The 17,879-nt window shown below is 51.9% G+C and overlaps 4 protein-coding genes and 2 pseudogenes across 4 annotated transcripts; 4 read left to right on the forward strand and 2 right to left on the reverse strand.

Annotated features, from left to right (window-relative positions):
- Positions 1 to 1,013: 1,013 nt before the first annotated feature.
- Positions 1,014 to 4,132, forward strand: SAPIO_CDS7862 (uncharacterized protein; the record flags this gene model as incomplete). Its single annotated transcript, XM_016789642.1, has 6 exons — positions 1,014 to 1,134; positions 1,258 to 2,767; positions 2,837 to 3,395; positions 3,575 to 3,661; positions 3,872 to 4,034; positions 4,116 to 4,132. The coding sequence occupies 6 exons, from the start codon at positions 1,014 to 1,016 to the stop codon at positions 4,130 to 4,132; spliced, it is 2,457 nt and encodes an 818-aa protein (XP_016640759.1).
- Positions 4,133 to 5,078: 946 nt separating this feature from the next.
- Positions 5,079 to 6,152, reverse strand: SAPIO_CDS7863 (uncharacterized protein; the record flags this gene model as incomplete). The annotated part of the gene is made up of 4 exons (XM_016789643.1): positions 5,079 to 5,496; positions 5,605 to 5,759; positions 5,844 to 5,896; positions 5,993 to 6,152. 4 exons carry the CDS (start codon positions 6,150 to 6,152, stop codon positions 5,079 to 5,081), a joined length of 786 nt encoding a protein of 261 aa, XP_016640760.1.
- A 2,443-nt stretch (positions 6,153 to 8,595) lies between these two features.
- On the reverse strand, positions 8,596 to 9,135 carry SAPIO_CDS7864 (annotated as a pseudogene; the record flags this gene model as incomplete).
- A 445-nt stretch (positions 9,136 to 9,580) lies between these two features.
- On the forward strand, positions 9,581 to 12,051 carry SAPIO_CDS7865 (annotated as a pseudogene; the record flags this gene model as incomplete).
- A 532-nt stretch (positions 12,052 to 12,583) lies between these two features.
- SAPIO_CDS7866 (Uncharacterized protein) lies at positions 12,584 to 15,822 on the forward strand (the record flags this gene model as incomplete). Its single annotated transcript, XM_016789644.1, has 6 exons — positions 12,584 to 12,609; positions 12,689 to 13,776; positions 13,830 to 14,391; positions 14,463 to 14,795; positions 14,862 to 15,518; positions 15,588 to 15,822. The coding sequence occupies 6 exons, from the start codon at positions 12,584 to 12,586 to the stop codon at positions 15,820 to 15,822; spliced, it is 2,901 nt and encodes a 966-aa protein (XP_016640761.1).
- Positions 15,823 to 16,517: 695 nt separating this feature from the next.
- Positions 16,518 to 17,700, forward strand: SAPIO_CDS7867 (26S proteasome regulatory subunit rpn-8; the record flags this gene model as incomplete). Its single annotated transcript, XM_016789645.1, has 3 exons — positions 16,518 to 16,704; positions 16,783 to 17,054; positions 17,131 to 17,700. 3 exons carry the CDS (start codon positions 16,518 to 16,520, stop codon positions 17,698 to 17,700), a joined length of 1,029 nt encoding a protein of 342 aa, XP_016640762.1.
- Between the last annotated feature and the right edge of the window lie 179 nt (positions 17,701 to 17,879).

Raw genomic sequence — 17,879 nt, forward strand, 5'->3', positions numbered from 1 at the left:
ATGAAGGCCGTTAAATGATGATTCTTGAACGGATTGAACGCATCCCAAGGTGACAAAGAGTGAAGAGACAAGACCAAGTCAAGTCCAAGATGGAATTCAGAGCAAAATTGATTGTTGAACCTTGTATGGACGGGATTGAACCAGTCTGAAGTTATCAATGTCGTGCTTTGTAGCCCTGACTGCATGGGCCAAGGGGAACCAATCCTCGGGAGCAGTGACCGTCTGAACAATGCGGCTTTGATGATCCTCCCTACTCTTCTGCGTGATCCATTCAAGCGAACAATGGCTCTGCGATGACAATGAAACAATGCTGAAATTCTAGTAATATTAATGGCTTCTCCCCCTCCTAGTCCGTGGATCGTGGGCTGGCCATCTCGTCGCTGTCTTAAACAAGACACTTGATCTAATAAGCTTCCTTCATCCGACACCCGAAATCTTGCCATTAAATCTCCCCAATCGCGAATCGCGCCGGTTGCAGCTTCCTTGCAGTCTTATCGCGTGTGTACCTTTCTTACTTCGTACACTGCGAAATACCGAAATACGCTTGAATCACCATCGACAATTTAACATTTGGCGTTTCATAACTATCATATTCATCATATTGGGCACCGGCGCGAGGTGGGACCCGCACCAGCAATACCGTGCTGCAATTCGATATCAAATTACTTCGGATTGGACCGAGCTGCAATCTGCAACTTGCAACGGTCTTTGGACTCGTGCTACCCGACAACTTCCCACCTTGAGCAAGCAACCATCCCGCCGTCTTTTTCTATCGCTCCTCCCCTCCTTTAATACCGGTCCCGTTATCGAAATCTATATCGCAGGCGCGGCTGTTGCCGTCGTCTAGAGGATAGCTCGATCAACCGAACCCAGATCTCGATCCTGATCCATGAGGTCTCACCCATTTGAAACAGTTCGGAGACCAGGTTAACTGCACCTGCTAGTACCCATCCTCGTACAGCCCAAATTCCCCGAGCCGGCAGGGCCTCTTGCGGCACCCCGAATCCCCCACGATGCCTTACAGTCAGGGCGCGCAGGACGCGCTATTAAAATGGGTAAGTGACCTGTACATCTTTTGCCTCCACAAGCGCGGCCAAAAGCGCGCGCCGAGTATGGCAGAGAAGAGGGACGATGGTAAGAAGAACAATATGAAAAGGAACATGTGCTGACCGCAATGGGTACGGGCCCTCCCACCTGAGCAGATCAACGATGGCTTCCCGAATAGACATGAAGCTGAACAACTGGCCGATCTCGCAGACGGCGTCATCCTCGCCGAGGTCCTCCAGGATCTCGACCCTTCCTTCAATATCTCCGACCTCGACCTGTCCACGACGACAACCGCGCCGCGATCCCTCGGCCGGAAGAACAATCTCATGGCCATCCACAAGGCCCTCTTCAAGTTCATCCACCGCGAGTGTCCCGACCTCGAGTTTCTCTCAAAGCGAACTTATATTCACTCCCTAGACGACGGCCCTACCTCCGATAGCGTAGCAAAGGTAGTAACCCTTCGCTCTTCCACTAAAACCGTGCATTCGGAAGATGCTAAGCTTAATAATGACGTCGCGCAGCTCATCTCCGCCATGATCGCCGTCGCCTTCCTCGGCCCCGATCCGGTCAAGTACGTCAAAAGGCTGCAGGAGCCCGACAAATTCGAGCAGACCACGATGCGTGAGATTCAGCAGGTTATCATAGAGATTGAAAGCGAGAGATCCAAGGCCACTAATAAAACCGATGCTGACGAAACACTCGAGGCTGCCATTTTAGCTCTCGAGGCGGAGCGTGCCGAACTCCTCGAAAAGCTCAAGGTTGCGAGGATGCAGCATGCTGACACCATTAGCCGGTTGGAGCACTTACAGGAAAGCTACGAGTCGTTGAAAGTGGAAGCGGATGAACACTTACAAGAGCTCTACGTGCTGCGCGAAGCAACCGAAGATGGCGCCTCTGACTCTCAGGTTATCAAGGCCCTCAGGAACAGGATCAAAGAGCAAGATGAGCTCATCACCAGCCAGGAGGCCCAAGTCAAAGCCCAGCAAGACGTGACGGAGAAGCTCAAGAGGGATGTTACCACATTATTACCGGAAGCGGACCGTGCAAAGCAGCTAGATGAGGAGATTAAAGAGCTTCGGTATAAAAGCCAAGAGCTCGAGAGAAAGGCGAATGCTGCCGAGAGACTAAGAGGGAAACTTGAGGAGCAGCAGAAGGTCGTCATCGAAGTGCAAAATCTGCGATTCGAGAAGGATCAGCTGCTGAAAAAGACGACGGATTACGACAGATTAGTCCAGAGGAACACTTCCCTCGAACAAGCCCTGCAGGAAATTCGGTCTTCCCATGCGCAAGCCGAGGAGACTCTGTTCCTCCTCAATAACCAGAAGCGGATGCTAGAAGAAACGAATAGAACATTAGCCAACGAAATCACCCGCCTGACGGAGTTAAGATCGAATGACGAACAGTTCATCGCCGAACTCCAGGAGCAAGCGGGCTCTCAGATCGCCGCAGATCACACCGGCGGCGCCATCTCTCTCGAGCAGGAACTTGAAGGCACCCAGCAAATGCCCGGCCTCATGCTCGAACTTAGCAGGCTAAAGGCCGAGAACGCCCTCCTCAAGCGGGGAGTGGGTTCCACCGAGACCTCGCAACTCCGCGCGGATCTCGAGGAAGAGCAGCGCAAGTACCAAGAACTACGAAACAAGTACACCGAGATTGTCGAGAGACACTCGGTGGCACAGGATCAGATCACTGCGCTCGTCAACGACGCTGCTGGTGAAGGGTCAGTGAAACAGCTTAACGAGACACTCGCTACCCTGTCCCATCACTTGCTAAATGAAGACTTTTACAGGACTCGTGCATTCAACGAGCTTCGGACCCAGCTGCTACAGGCGAACATGGATCACAAGCGCGAGGCTCAGCGCGCAAACGACCTTCAGACTCAAGTGGCCGATAAAGAGCGCGATCTCCTCGTAGCGAGGACGGAGCTCTCGGCCATGTCCAAGGACGGCACCGAAGCCCTCGAAGAACTCAAGGCCACGGACGAGCTCGTATCAGCCTCTCTCAGGGACGAACTCGACGCCCTCCGCACGCGCGTCAAGTCACTCACGTCCGAGATCGAGCTGCAAAGAACCCAGCTTCTCGAGGCTTTTGTCGCCAAGGACAAGGTCCAAAAGGAAATCGAGGCGCTCCGAGATTCGAAGCCCGCGGTTGAGAATAAGAACATCACCGACGAGGTCATCGCCGAGGAGATTAACAAGACCTCGGAGAAGATTGAGAAGCTGCGCGATAGGCTCAGGCAGCGGCAAGAGGTAATGCGCTTCCAACCCTTTGTCCTTGTTGAGCATCCGTCCCCCCCTTCCACCCCTACGAAGAATCCTCCTCTGGAGTTTGGGTGGACGCATGATGAAGTTGCGACCCATGTGCACGAAAAGAGCAGGAAGCCTTGGTTCCGTTTCGGAACCTAGTGCGGTGCCTTACAAGTGTTGTGCTCTCGGTCGTCTGGTGTTTCCTTTCCCTTACTCTTTTTTTTTTCGTTCTAGTTGGGAATAGAATTACTGATTTGTTCGTTCTTGGTTGGGTTTTACAGCAACTCGAAAAGGCCGAGCAGGAAAAGTACGAACTTCAGCGCAAGCTCAAGACCGCTTTGGCCGGCGGTGCATCAGCGTCGCAAAAGGTATGTCGACGTGTCTTCTTTCTTTTTCATCTTGAATATCCAATCCTTTTCTCCTTTATTTCTCGGTTTCCTTGATACGTGATATAGATAGACTTGTTGCTATACCCGTGTGACCCTATATTTTGTTTTCGTTCCGACTCAATGTGTGGGAAAGAAGCGTTCTTCCCACCCGATCACTCCATACTAATTGTTCCCTTTTTTCCCCAAAAGGCCGCCGCCGAACAAACAATTAGGAACCTCCAGCGCGAGAACGCCCTCATCACGTCGGCGTGGTATGACCTGGCAAGCAGGCTGCAGAGCAACCATGTCGTCCTTCAAAGGAGGCACGATACGCCGAGGAGTTGGCTCAATAAGCAGCGGCAGCTAGTGAATGGTGAGTTCATGTTGTTTCCCGGAACCTTTTCGTCGTCGGTGACTTTGACTTGCTCATGAATGTGTTCCTCGTTGTTTCTAGCTACGCCGAGGAGATGATGGTTAGAGATACTTTGGTCGCAACTCCTACTCGCTCTTACTACGTCGTTTTTTTTGTCTTTTAGATTTTTTTGTTTGGTTAGTTCTATCTGCATGGCGAAGGGGGCTCTTTTCTTCTTGTTCTTTTTCCCCGTTCTTCTTATTCCCCTTGATATTTGTTAGTTGGATGAGGAGTAAACGAGCAGCGATGGGTGCGGATACTCTCTACGGGAGTACCGTATGCTGGTGGTTAGGGGTAGGATGGATATATATTACATTTTCTACATCCCTATAATATCACTCAGATGGACACTTCCACTCTTCTAGTTCTCGTTTATCACCGTCACCGAAAGAGCGTCAAGAATCCGAACAAGGGACGGAAGAAACAAGCTCTGGTTTACGCCTATTCCTACACGCTGCTAGAAAAAAAACCACCATCTGTAAAACTACCTCCCATCGCCATCCTTCCATTCCATCACGAAAAAATCAAGAAAAACAAGGAGGAATAAGAGAATGTTGAACAAGATAGTATACAAATGTCTGTTTTCTTCCCTCCCCCTTGGTCAGGCTCCCAAGAGTATGCTGGGCTCTGAGCGCTGGACCTCCCTTCTCTTCTTTTTTTGTAGATTGCCTGTACATCATAGATGTCGTCAGGGTTTCCCGCTGGTGACCTAGAACATAAAACTCCTGAGTAAACCCCGCTCGTGGTTTGATTTCACGAGTTTGGTTTTCCCGTATTCCTTATTTTGTTTCCGGTGTTCCCTTTTTTCCATTCCGAACCAAGTTGTACGGAAAACCTCTGGAAAGTCTCGTAATATTAAACCTCCGCTCTTCGGACACTGCGATGCAGCTTTACCCCCTTTTCCTTCCTCTCCCGGGACGTAAACCATAAAATCATGAATGGCCCAACATCCACCACTCTCTCACAACCAGCCCCCCTCCCCTCTCTCCTCCGCGCGCGGCCCCTTTAGTTACTCCTCTTCTTCTCGAGAATAGCAAGCATATTCTTCCACACCTGCCCGGGCTGCTGCGAGGCATCGATACCGCTCCAGATACCCGTCTTCTGGTAGTATTCCACGACGGGGGTAGTCTGCTTGTGGTAGGTGACCAGCCTCTTCTTGAGGGCGTCGGCGTTGTCGTCGCTGCGCTGGACGAGGGCCTCGCCGGTGATGTCGTCCTTCATGTACTCCTTGGGGGGGTTGAAGGTGGTGTGGTAGGAGCGGCCGGACGCAGGGTGGATGAGGCGGCCGGTGATGCGGGCGACGAGGAGGGAGTCGTCGATTTGGAGCTCGACGGCGTGTTGGAGCTTTTGGTTGCGGGCCTTGAGCATGGAGTCGAGGCCCTCGGCTTGGGGCACGGTACGGGGGAAGCCGTCGAGGATGAATCTGGAAGAGATTGGGAGTTAGTATTAGCTCATAGGAGTCGAATTGATGAGGATAGAGGATCCTCGGCAGGGGATAGCACGAAGTGTTGATGGTAGATATTAAACGTACCCTCCCTGGCACTCCTTATTCGTCTCGAGCTCCTGCTTGATCATGCCGATGACGATGTCGTCGCTGACGAGACCACCCGCATCCATGATCTTCTTCGCCTCGATACCAAGAGGAGTCTTCTTGGCAACCTGGGATCGCAACATGTCGCCAGTGGCCTAGACGAAACAAAAGAGCTCCAATTAGTCTTCCGTGGATCCCAATTGCACGTCCAAAGAGAGCTAAAGGATGATAGGACTTACCAAGTGGCAGCAGTTGAACTTCTCCTTGATCTTGGGAGCTTGCGTACCCTTGCCTAATTTTTTAATCGTCCATTGTCAGCTCAACAGTTGCCGGAAAACAACGAGAACTTCAAAGAGTCCACGATGGGAGGAAGGCGAAAACAACGAACCAGCTCCGGGAGGACCGATAAGAATCATTCGAATCTCCTCGGTCGTCTTGGGCGACTCGGTTCCGCCGAGAAGGGCCTTCTCCTCAAGCTTCTTGATACGCGACTCGAAGCCATTGACAATGTCGCGTAATCGCTGAACTTCGTCTTCTACGAGGCCCATTTTGTCGGAATGTGTATTTCTTTTATCGAAAAAAAAGGAAAAGAGAAAAACAGGATGTTGATTCCTTGGAGGGAATTAACAGAGAGGCTGCCGAGTAGCAAGGCAAAAGTGTCGAGAACACAACAAGCCGAGGGAAGTTTCCTGTTCGCCAAGGAAAACCGGCAGCTGACAGGAAAAGCTTGGGCAGGAGTTCGACGGGTTTTATGGGCCAGGGGGAAGGGAATGCGTTAAGGGGAGGAATTGAAGGCTGAGCAAGAGGGAAAAGGAGAACGGGGGGAGAGGAATTGAAGGGAAAAGACGAGAGCACGTCAAGCGGTTTGGGGAAAATAGATTTCAACTTTGGGGGTCAAAGTCGGACCGCCGAATTTGACACTCCGATTTCTTTTTGGTCGGTACAACGGAGCTTTGCCGTGGCTTCTTCCTTTTTTTTTTTTTTTTTTTTTTTTTTTTTCCCTTTTTCTTTTTGTTTTTCTGTTGTCTGCGAGAATTTTAGGCTTTTGGGGAGCTGCTGAAGACCAGTACTTGGAATACGATGTGTTACAGAAGAGCACGGGCCATAACAAGTATCCTTCTGTATTCAATATCTTGAAAGGGTACAACTCGATGCTACTCCACAAAGTTATTCTATCCCGTGTCAAGTACTGGAAGCACCAGCACATGGAGCAGGAACAGGGGCCCCTGTCCTGTCCACCACTTCGTGCAAAGCAGTGGCGACCAGTGCTGAAGAGACATTGCTCAATTGATCCAGTCCATCACAACTTGGAGCCCTCAATTGATTCTTGATGGACGTGGACATTGTGCAGAATTGGTCCTGTTTGATGTCATATGGTTTGGATTGACCCCCATTGCGACATTTGCCCATGGCCGAATGCCGAAGCAGTAAAGTCTTTTTTAAGACACGATCGCCGCTGCTCGGGAATATTGATTCATAACAACGGGAACAGGACATTCCATGTCCTCCGCACCATTGATCTTTCCTGAAGCAGATGCTGACTGCAGACAAGTTCTGTTCTGCCGAAATTGTCCCCAGCAGTCTTAAGTACTTACATAGATGGGTACGAAGTACAGCAGAGCAGAAATGCAAGATCTTAAGCCCCTTGCGCAGGATATTAAAAGAAGCAGGTACATTACACGTAAACTGCACATGTATGCATCTATACCAGCTCATGCATCAATCCGTACCGAGATCCGTATGCGTTAGCCCGCGGCTGCTCCAGATGGCAGTTCAGAGGGAAGCCGCGGTTGTTCTAATATGCGCTAAGCGAAGCTATCTCGAGACGTCCGATCGGAGGCCATGTTCCTTTCCTGGATCCCCAAGTGCCAGCCAAGGGTTTAACGGCTTGAGTTAAAATCCTGATCTGAGCAGTCCCGATTGCCGTTTCATCCGACCCCGTATCTAATGGCATTATACCTCAGTACCACGCAGATTACCAAGTACAAGAAGAGCTTTGAGCATCAAGTTGCTCCCCAGCCCACCCTGACTCTTGAGGCTCGCTATAATAGTTCACCGGCAGATGAGCCGCACAGGACACTGAGCGCCACGCCACAGTTTCCCACCAAATCCAAGCCTATCCCAACGCCAACAGTCCAACACAACTGCAAAGGAATTAGCGCGAACTCGTACTTGAGGAAATGTACGAGGTACCCGACTGCGCCAATCAGTTCCTAATCCAAACATCTCACCCATCAAATTCAGCAAAAGCTTCAATGTTTGGTTTGTAAAAAACTGACGAGGTGCTTCGTACGGAGAACAAAGCATCGAGCATTGAGACGCCCGCCTCCCCATCCGCTTAGGTTTGAGTCTTTTACCTGTGCCTTCATCTTTACCAACCCGCTTTGGTGCATGTCTTGACTGAAGAAATGTTTCCGTCTTCGGCCGAAGCTACCTCCAAGTTTGAAACTAAGACAAGTTCGCCTTTAGAGTGCCTCGTCGTGGGTACCTGCAGAACATCAGAAGGTCATTCATTGGTTCTTGGTGACTTCTCTCCGCTCCTCCCTCCATGACCTCGAGAGCGGTCGTCCGGAAGAAGTAGTATGCTGCTAGAGCGGGTATTTAGTGAAGCGTATTTCCGGTTTACCGTCTATTGGGGATCCTTTGTTGCGAGGGCTCCGCTGGTGCTCTAAGGTCGTATTTAACATCGCAATTGGTGACCTCAAGGAGCAGACTGATTCGTTCCTGAACTCAAGTCTTGGTGGTTAGTGCCCCCCCACTTATCGTCGTGCACTCTTGAAGACCCCCGCGAGAGTCTCAAAAATAGTCGGACGCATCTGGAACTGACATCACCGGCATATTCAGGAAACGGAAGTGATAGGCTGAACAATGAAACAGGCGCTTTGTAATAATTCATAGAGCTGATTTCACGGTGAGAAGTCTTCCCCCGAGGTGGTGACCGGCGAGTGGAAGACCATTCTCAAAATCTTCGCCTAAGAAACGATGATGGATTTACCAATTAACCCAACTCCGCTCGACAGCCTGACTCCATGTCTCATGAAGCCCATTATGTGTCCGGCTATGCGACATGCTAAATATTTCCAGACCAAAGGTTACAGGCGCATCTTGTGATCTAGGAACGCTAGGAATGCCACGTTCGCTTGCCACGAGTGTCACCACCCGAACCCACCTTGGTGGCAGCGATCCTGCTTCCGGGTCGTCCAACTCGTCAAGCTCTGGACCACTAATTGGGTCAAAACGTATCATACGCTCTCCGGCCGTCCAGTCGAGCTGGTCACAGACTATGATAAGTCCTCGGTAGTAATTAATCTCATGCTGATATGTATCTACCAAGCCCGGGAGCCGTGGTGCAACCTCCGTAGCTGGTGGCGGACGGATATCTTTATCAACGGCCGCGATGTGCTGGTTGACATCACCACGGCTGGCCTTCTCGGCATAGTAGTGCTCCATGCAGTCATCGTCCGTTGCACCCGGTAGGAAGAACAGATCTAAACGGATCCGGGGCTCACTATCGTATGGACCTCCTTGCATAGCTGCTTCGTAGAGCGCTGCAGCATCGACTGCGTCGCAGGATATTTGCGGATGTGTGAAATAAACGGGGGCTGTATAGAGGAACGGAGAGGGCGATCTTCGCGACCGAGGAACACAATGCATGCAGGGTTTCCGGAGTGGTCAGTGAAGTGGATCTGGTGATGCTTCATTTTTCGAATAATAGGCCTTGGTAACTTGGTGATGTCTGCCATGGTGGGGAAATGATGCGTTAACGAGGAATCGATGATCTTAATTGTTTGTTCATTGTGGATGACCAGGTTAAGAGGCTCAGAAAAACCAACAGCTTTGCGGGGGCCACAAGATAAATAACCACGGGCAGCAGCGGGGTATGAATGGTCTGAGGGATATGGACAATTGATCTACTTTCTTGACCACCCTTAACACTTTTGAGTCGACCTGGTCGTTTTCAATCGAGTATTTCAGCATGGCAGTTCAAGAGGTCCAAGTCTTCAAGCTGGCGGTTGAGTCCCAGTTCGCTAGTTTAAGTCGGCGGGAAAAGCGATACGCCCACCACATGGCCCGGTACGACTGACAGCGTTCATCTAGACCAATGCCTTGCAACATCATCGGCTAACGCAGGATGTAATCTACAGAGCAGCGTGGCATGGCGCGAGAATCTGCATGCGTCAGGTCTCACCCGAATCCATTCCCATCTTCGACTTTATCCTCGGGCTACACGCGCACTGCGGCGGGGACTGGGATACGTTCATTGATGATAATGTCTCCAAAGGGTCTCTTCACAAGTTCTTGACCTATGCGGCCATGTTCCTGTCTAATGTTGGGAACTACTCCGTATGCTCCCTCTCAAACTCCCGCTGATACTTGGCATGTCTAAACAAGATACAGGGCTCCGGAGACCAAAAGTTCATTCCTTCCGTGGATCCGGAAGTCGTCGAGGCACTCGCATCAAAGTCGGAGCGTCTTGCCAGCCTTTATGAGGAGATATCGGACGCTATGTTCTCTGTTCCACCCTACGGACTCGGCTACCCCAGTGATACAGCCCAGAGCAACTACTATCCGAGCGGCAACCTCAGCGAAGCGGAAATCTCGAGTATCTCCAAACTCCTTGAGCTAGAGGGCATCTACCCAGAGAACACAAGAATCTCCAAGCAAGATGACCTAACTTATACAGTTCGCCTCGCCTCTGTCCAGGCCGGTAAGCCTCGATCCTTCTCCCTGGATCCAGAAAGAACTGTTCAGATCGTCGCTGGCGACCACGCCGCAGAGCTAGCCAGCATTTGCTCTGAACTCTTCCTAGCTGTTACTTACGCCGCCAATGATATTCAGAAAGATGTACTCTCAGCTTATATTGATAGTTTCCAAACGGGCAGCCTGGACGAATACCGTGACTCGCTAAGGTTGTGGGTGAAGGATAAGGCGCCGCGGGTTGAAAACATATTTGGCTTCGTGGAGCCATATCGAGACCCTTACGGTATACGGGCCGAGTTTGAGGGCCTAGTGGCCATTGCTGATGACGAAGAGACAAGACTTCTACGGAAACTTGTTGGTAATTCTGTCAAATTTATTCGACGGTTGCCATGGGCCGTGGGTGAGGAAAATGACGGGAAAGGTCCATTTGAGAAAAGCCTCTTTGAGCCCCCAGACTTTTCGAGCATCCACTGTGCGTTCAAGACTTGCTTCTTCTCAAATAGATTCACGGAGTTTCGCTAACGACGCTCAGCCCTCGCTTATTGCTCGAGCATCATCTTTCCAGGAATCAACCTGCCCAACGTCAGTACAAGCTACTCTTCGTCGTTCCTCTACATTGAATCTGACCGGCTGAGCAGTACAACGACATCCGCCAGGAAACAGGCTTCAAGAATGTCATCATATCCAACCGCATGCACATCGAATCTCAAGCGCTGCAGTACCCCTTCATCCACACATCCGAAGTAGAGATCTTTCGGAAGCATAAGTTCCCTGCCTATTACTGGTGGGTCGTCCTGCACGAGCTCCTCGGCCACGGCACCGGCCAGATGATGGTCGAGGAATCGCCCGGCAAGTACAACTTTGACATCAACAACCCGCCTATCAGCCCTCTCACCGGTGAGCCTATTCGGGCCTGGTACAAACCTGGACAGACTTGGACAGGGCAGTTTGCGGATCTTGCTACGACGGTGGATGAGTGTCGAGCGGAACTTGTAGGCGCTTATTTGATGGATGATGAGGAACTGTTGGAGCTCTTTGGCTTTACGAAAGAGAGTGAAATATCGGCCGGAGATTGTAAGTTGTCCTTGATCTGGATGAGCGAGGTAAGGTCGCTTGCTAATGTTGAAGCAGTAACGTATAACTTGTATCAGCAGTTAGGAGTCGATGGCTTGAGAGGGCTGGCAAATTTCAACGTTGATACCGGAGTAGGTTGCCTATTTGCTATTCCAAAATAGTGCTTGGAGTGATGTTAACCGACCAACCTCTTCACGAAGACCTGGGGTCAAGCTCACAGCCGGGTAAGCCGCACCGTTCACCTCTTTGTTGTTCTGTCCCTGACCCACGAACCACGAACCACAGGCGCACTTTGCAATCTTGAAATGCCTGCTCCGCGCAGGCGACGGGCTCATGACAATCCTACACGACAAGCAAACCCAAAGTCTCACTGTAAGGGTTAATAGGTCCAGGATCCTCTCGCACGGCAAGCCAGCGCTGGGCGAGATGCTTCTTCGACTCCACATGTACCGCTGCACCGCGGACGTGACGGCGTGTCGCGCCTACTACGAAGACCTCTCCGAGGTTTGTGGTGAGTATCTAGAGTGGCGAGAGGCTGTTTTGGCGAACAAGCCGCCGCCCCTCGTCTTCACGCATGCGAATACCTTCCTGGACGGAGATGAAGTGGTGCTCAGGGAATACGAACCCACCGTCGAGGGGGTTATCCAGAGCTGGGCGGATAGGAAGGTCTAAGGAGGAATGTCCCGGACTCCCCACTATTATATTCATAGCTCATAATTATTGTACACCATCGACTTCCGGGATCCCTTTTCATTTCCCCTCTCGAGGCGCGACATACTGAAGGATCTGGAAGACCGTCTGAACAAAGGAAAGAAAAAGTCCCAAACTCCCAATAATGAGCACCGTCCAAAACGTCATCCAAGACGCCGAGTCACTCTCGTCCAGCCACATCTCCTTTAAACCCCTCGGCTTCTTCCCCATCGCGAATGCGAGAAGCTTCACCAGCCGGCTCCTCAAGTGAGGGAAGGTTGCCAGTCTCGCTTTGACTAGCAAAGTGCCAGGAGGAATGGATCGACGCAAGCCCTAGGTGTTTATAGAAACCGCCTGATTGGCTTGCGGGATCGCGGGCCGGGCCGTTTGGTCCTTGATTGGCCACATGGGGGTAGCATTCATGAGTGGGGAAAACTGCGCTTTTAGAGACGCCGATAACTTCGTAGGTCTCGCTGCATACTTGGGCTTGCAATAATTGCATGTATCGTTCAGAATGGAGGACACCAAAACGGCCCAGGAGTAAGTTTGCGTGCTTTCCTTCTGGCTTTGCCCTGAATCGGTTCTCATGACGAGAACCTTGCTCAAAAGAATGTTCCAGCTTACACGCCGCACTTATTATCAGCCGGCCGGGGAGAAACCCGAGCCCAAGCCCATTATGGAGCAGCGCTCTAGAGCACTTCCGGGATGAACTTGAAAGTCCAGAAGACTTGGAAGCCATCCAAAACATCCACTCCCTCGAGGACCTCGTCAACTCCCTCACATCCCTCCAACCCGCCCCACATCGCCATCAACTTGGCCTCTCCTCTCTCAACCGCCTGGCCCCAAAGCTCAAATTCGTCGACGACTTCTCCGCCGTGATAGCCCTCTGCTTCGGCGCCGAGGCGACCCTCACGGCCACCATATGGGGGAGCATTCACCTCATCCTCTCTCGCGCCTCATCCACGGCCGAGGCCTTCCAGGAGGCGCTCGACATGCTGGAGGACCTCGGCCTTACGCTTCCCCGATTACATGGGTACAAGGACATCCTGCCGATGGCCCGATCGTTCCAAACTACGCTAATGGATGTGTACACCGAGCTCATCTGCTTCTACGCACGGGCGATTCAGTTCCTGAGGGCGAACCCGAACGACATCTTACGCAAGGTCGGATGGAAGTCCTTCAAGGATGATCTTTCACGCACGATTATGCGCATCCGGTACATGTCCCCGGCTTTGGAGACCCAGGCCGACACGGCTCGCATGGTGCGCATGGTCAAGGACGAGTTGAATTACAAGGAAGTGCTGGATCTGCTGAATGCCATGAAAGCCGTCAAGGAAATAGGGGGCGAGGCTAAGGTACGGTATAACAACATCCCGTATCCAATAAACGCCAAGTTTAGCGGCCGCGATGACATATTGGAAAAGGCCGACGCCGCCATCGTAGACCTCGACGGAAGATTGGCGTCGCAAAGGTCGCTCGCCCTGTTCGGCCTCGGTGGCGTGGGCAAGACGCAGATTGCGATCCAGTTTGCGTATCAGAGCCTGGCCAAGTTTGACGTCGTGCTCTGGGTCGCCGCCGACAATGCCAACTCGATGGGTCAGAGCCTTAAAACCGTCGCGGAAGGCCTGAACCTGTTTGGCACTGATGACGATAGGGAAGATGCCGCCGCTGCGATATGGAAGGTTAAGAACTGGCTGTGCTCAACGAGTAAGTGCGTTGACTGAAGGATAGAATTTCCCAGGTGCTAAATAGCATCAAAGAGTCCTCATGGCTGCTCATATTCGACAATGTCGACGACGCGGCTATCCTGAGAACGGCCTGGCCCGGAACAACCCACGGTTCCATCCTAATAACGACGCGCGATTTCGGCGTCGCAACTAATTCTGCTGCCCAATACATCCATGTCGGCGTCCTTAGCGAAGAAGCTGGGAGCCAGATGCTACTCGGAGCCATCGGCGGCCCATCGTTACCGTCCCCGGAAGAGATCCAGGAAGGCAGAGCCATCAGCGAGGCTCTTGACGGCCTGCCGCTGGCGCTCGCGCAAATGGGAGGCTTTATCGGCCAGCGCAGGATGCGGCTAAAGGACTTCCTGCCCCTGTATGAGCGCAACCGCTTCAGAATTGACGCGTGGAAATCGGCGGGGACCGATTATGAATATACGTTGAGTACGGTGTGGGACATGTCGTTTGCTAAGCTCTCCGAGAACTCAACGATCTTACTCAACATTCTAGCGCTCTTTGAGCCAGATAGTGTATCGGAGGATATCTTATTACAGGGTGCCGAGGGTCTCGATGATTTCTCCTTCCTCACGGACAATATGGAGTAAGTCAGATTCCCTCCCAGCACCTCTAAAACGAACATCTTGCTGTACTGACCTTTACAAACTCGCGTAGTCTCGGCGACGCGACCGAAGAACTCCTCGGGGTAGCGCTGATAGAGAGAGATGCCGATGAGGCACTTCTCTCCGTGCACCGCCTCGTCCAAACGGCAGCCATCAGACGTATCGAGGACGCGGATCGAGCCCGATACTTTGACGCCGTTGTGCACATGCTTTCATGGGGATTTCCCGACCATGCGAGCAAGGATATCGGCCACCAGATTGCAACGTGGAGCCGCTGCGAAAAATGCCTACCCCATATCTACAATTTGACGGCGGCCGCCAAGCAACACTCCCTGAAGGCCGGGAACCAGGAAAAATACGCAAACCTACTCCTGCGCTGTGCTTGGTTTGTCTTTCAATCCCTATTGCCAGTTGGCAAGAGTGCCCTGGCTGACGTCTGGTTTGCTGTTAGGTACTTGTATGAGCGGGAAATGTATGCCATCGCCCGCGGAATGGTCGACCAAGCTATCTCTACCTTTGACGACACCACAACCCTCGAATACGCTAGCGCCATCGACCTCGGAGGCCTTTTAGATCTGGACCTAGCGCAAGCTGCCCGAGCCTTACCTCTATTCAAGCAGGCACTGGAAATTAGGAAGGCCAGGCTCGGGCCAGAGGACCCATTCATAGCCTATAGCCTCAACAACATCGCCCTCGCATACACCGAGATGGGCGAGCTCCAACAGGCGTACGAAGCGCACGAGGAAGCCATCCGTCTGCGACTGGAGGCGAACAGCGATCGTATCGAAAATTCGTATAGTAACATGTCATGCCTCCTTCTACGCATGGGCAAGCCTGACGACGCCGAGGAGATGATGGCGCGGTGTCCTTCGCTAAATGGCTTGACGGACGAGGTGTTCTTGGCGACGGGGAACCCGCGCTATTCGGGGAACATGGTGGTGTTGTCTAGAATTCGGCTCAGGCAGGGACGGACAAAGGATGCGCTGAATTTAGCGACGAAGGCGCTGTCATTCCGAAGAAAGCTGTTGGGGAATCGGCTGAAGACGTGTGATTCGATGTATGATGTGGCTTGTATGCACCTCCAAGAGGGGGACACCAGCGCCGCGATGTGAGCTTTACCTTTCTCGTATGCGAACATATAAAACGATTGGATTCTTCGTTTTACTGACTTGAGTAGGGAGCTTCTGAAAGAATTGGTCTCGATCTCGGAGACTTTTGTAGAAGGCGAGGGCCAGCGTGCAAGGACATTTTTCAAGCTCTCACAGATTCACGAGGACAGGGGCAGGGAAGAGGAGAGTAAAGATTGTAGGGAGAAGGCGACTGCGTTGAGGGACAAGGTTAATCCAGGCCTGAAGGGTGCACCTGTTGAAGAAGCCGAGTTTTCGAAGCTCTGCCCTTGGATGTTATGGTAGACTTAGTCTCTTCAAAAACACTCTGACATTAACTCGCCCGGCCCCAAGGCGCTTAATCCTTCTCACCTGCCATTAAGAGCCGCCCTTTCTTTGCATTCTTATACTTGAGGGATGGTGACCTGGTCTGTTGTCGCACCTGGGTTCTACTCCAGAACCCCGCTGCAAATTGCGACGTCGTTAGGCACTTTCCGAGGTCCAGAGTCTTGAAATCTGTGTCCATAAGTTTCAAGGTCGAAAATGGGGCGCAAACTCATGACGCTCTTCCCTTCCCTAATATGCTAGACCTGAGCGACCGGATGTGTATTTCGGCGAGCGTCTCGCTAAAAAGAATCAGAAATAGCATTCTTGGCACAAGCCACATATACTGCGCCACGTCACGTGTGTTTAGCGGTCCCAGACGAGGCTCGAGCTTGTGCTCTTTCGCTGGCTCTGATTGGCCCGCTGCATAGGTGCTGCGAAATCCACCATTGATTGTTGCTCCAAGGCAGCCTTAGCACACGACAACAGCTAACGATTGACCTCCATCACGATTCGCCTTCCTAATCAGCCTTGAACGACCCCCAACCATCCTCCTTCCAAATTACGACCGCCCTCGAGTCCTCAGATACCATCTACGTTTTCAATTCATCCGTTTCTCTATGGTGACGGCTCCCTACTGAAATCCCAAACTTCAGCCTCCACTCAACATCCCCACCATGCCCGCGACAACGGCCGAAACCCTCTCCATCGTCACCCGCAGCGTCTCCGTAGCGCCCCTCGTTCTCCTCTCTGCAGTTGACCACTACAACCGCACAGTAGTTAAGGGCTCCAAGAGGCGGGTTGTTGGTGTGCTCCTAGGTCAGAATGACGGAAAGAACGTGAGGGTTTCCAACAGCTTTGCTGGTATGTTTCCTTTGCCTTGTCCAAGCTTGCGAGTGTCGCCGGAGCGACGGCGTCTAGCTAACCCTCATATCCCAATAGTACCATTTGAAGAAGATGACAAGGATCCATCCGTGTGGTTCCTCGACCATAACTACGTCGAGAACATGAACGACATGTTCAAGAAGATCAACGCCCGCGAAAAGTTAATAGGATGGTATCACTCCGGTCCTAAGCTCCGCGCCTCCGATCTCGAAATCAACGAGCTTCTCAAGCGATACACACCGAACCCCTTGCTCGTCATTATCGACGTGCAACCCAAGGAGGCCGGTGTCCCTACAGACGCCTACTTTGCCATCGAGGAGATTAAGGATGTAAGGATTACCTTGCGCTGCTGCCTTTTTCCCTCTACTTTTTTAGTTTCTCAACTAACCTTAAATAACAAAACAGGATGGAACGACCACCTCGAGGACCTTTGTCCACACCCCCTCCGTCATTGAAGCTGAAGAAGCCGAAGAAATCGGTGTCGAGCACCTCCTACGAGACATCCGAGACGTCGCCGCCGGTACCTTGTCCACCCGCATAACCAACCAGCTCCAGTCCCTCCAGGGCCTACACGTCCGCCTCCGCGAGATCGGTGCCTACCTGCAAAAGGTCCTCGACAAGGAGCTTCCCATCAACCATGCCATCCTCGGCAATCTGCAGGACGTTTTCAACCTGCTACCCAACCTGACGGCTCCCAAGGGCGACGGCAAGTCGGGCGTCAGCGAGTTGTCCCATGCGATGGGCATCAAGACCAACGACCAGCTCATGTCGATTTACCTCAGCAGCTTGATCAGGGCAATCACTGCCTTCCACGACTTGATTGAAAACAAGATACAGAACAAGCAGCATAACGAGGAAAAGGAGAAGGAGAAGGAGCCGACTGAGGAGAAGGTGAAGAATAAAGAGGGAAAGGAGGCCAAGGGTAAAGAAGGCGGTGATAAGGAGAAAGAGAAGGAGAAGGAAAAGAGGAAGTGAAGGGATGAATGAATGAGAGTGGAGTTTATTGGTGAGTGGAGCGGACTCGGTTGGGAATGAGTGTATAGACGAAGCCGAAAACATCGAGGACCAAGGGGACCGGTTAGAGGAGGGATGGTACTTGCCATAGATTTATCTAGCTTGGCACTGTATTTAATATTGTCGGGCTCTGTCCCCAA

This window comes from Scedosporium apiospermum (genome assembly GCF_000732125.1).
Source record: "Scedosporium apiospermum strain IHEM 14462 chromosome Unknown SEQ_SAPIO_0111, whole genome shotgun sequence".
Lineage (NCBI taxonomy): Eukaryota > Fungi > Ascomycota > Sordariomycetes > Microascales > Microascaceae > Scedosporium > Scedosporium apiospermum.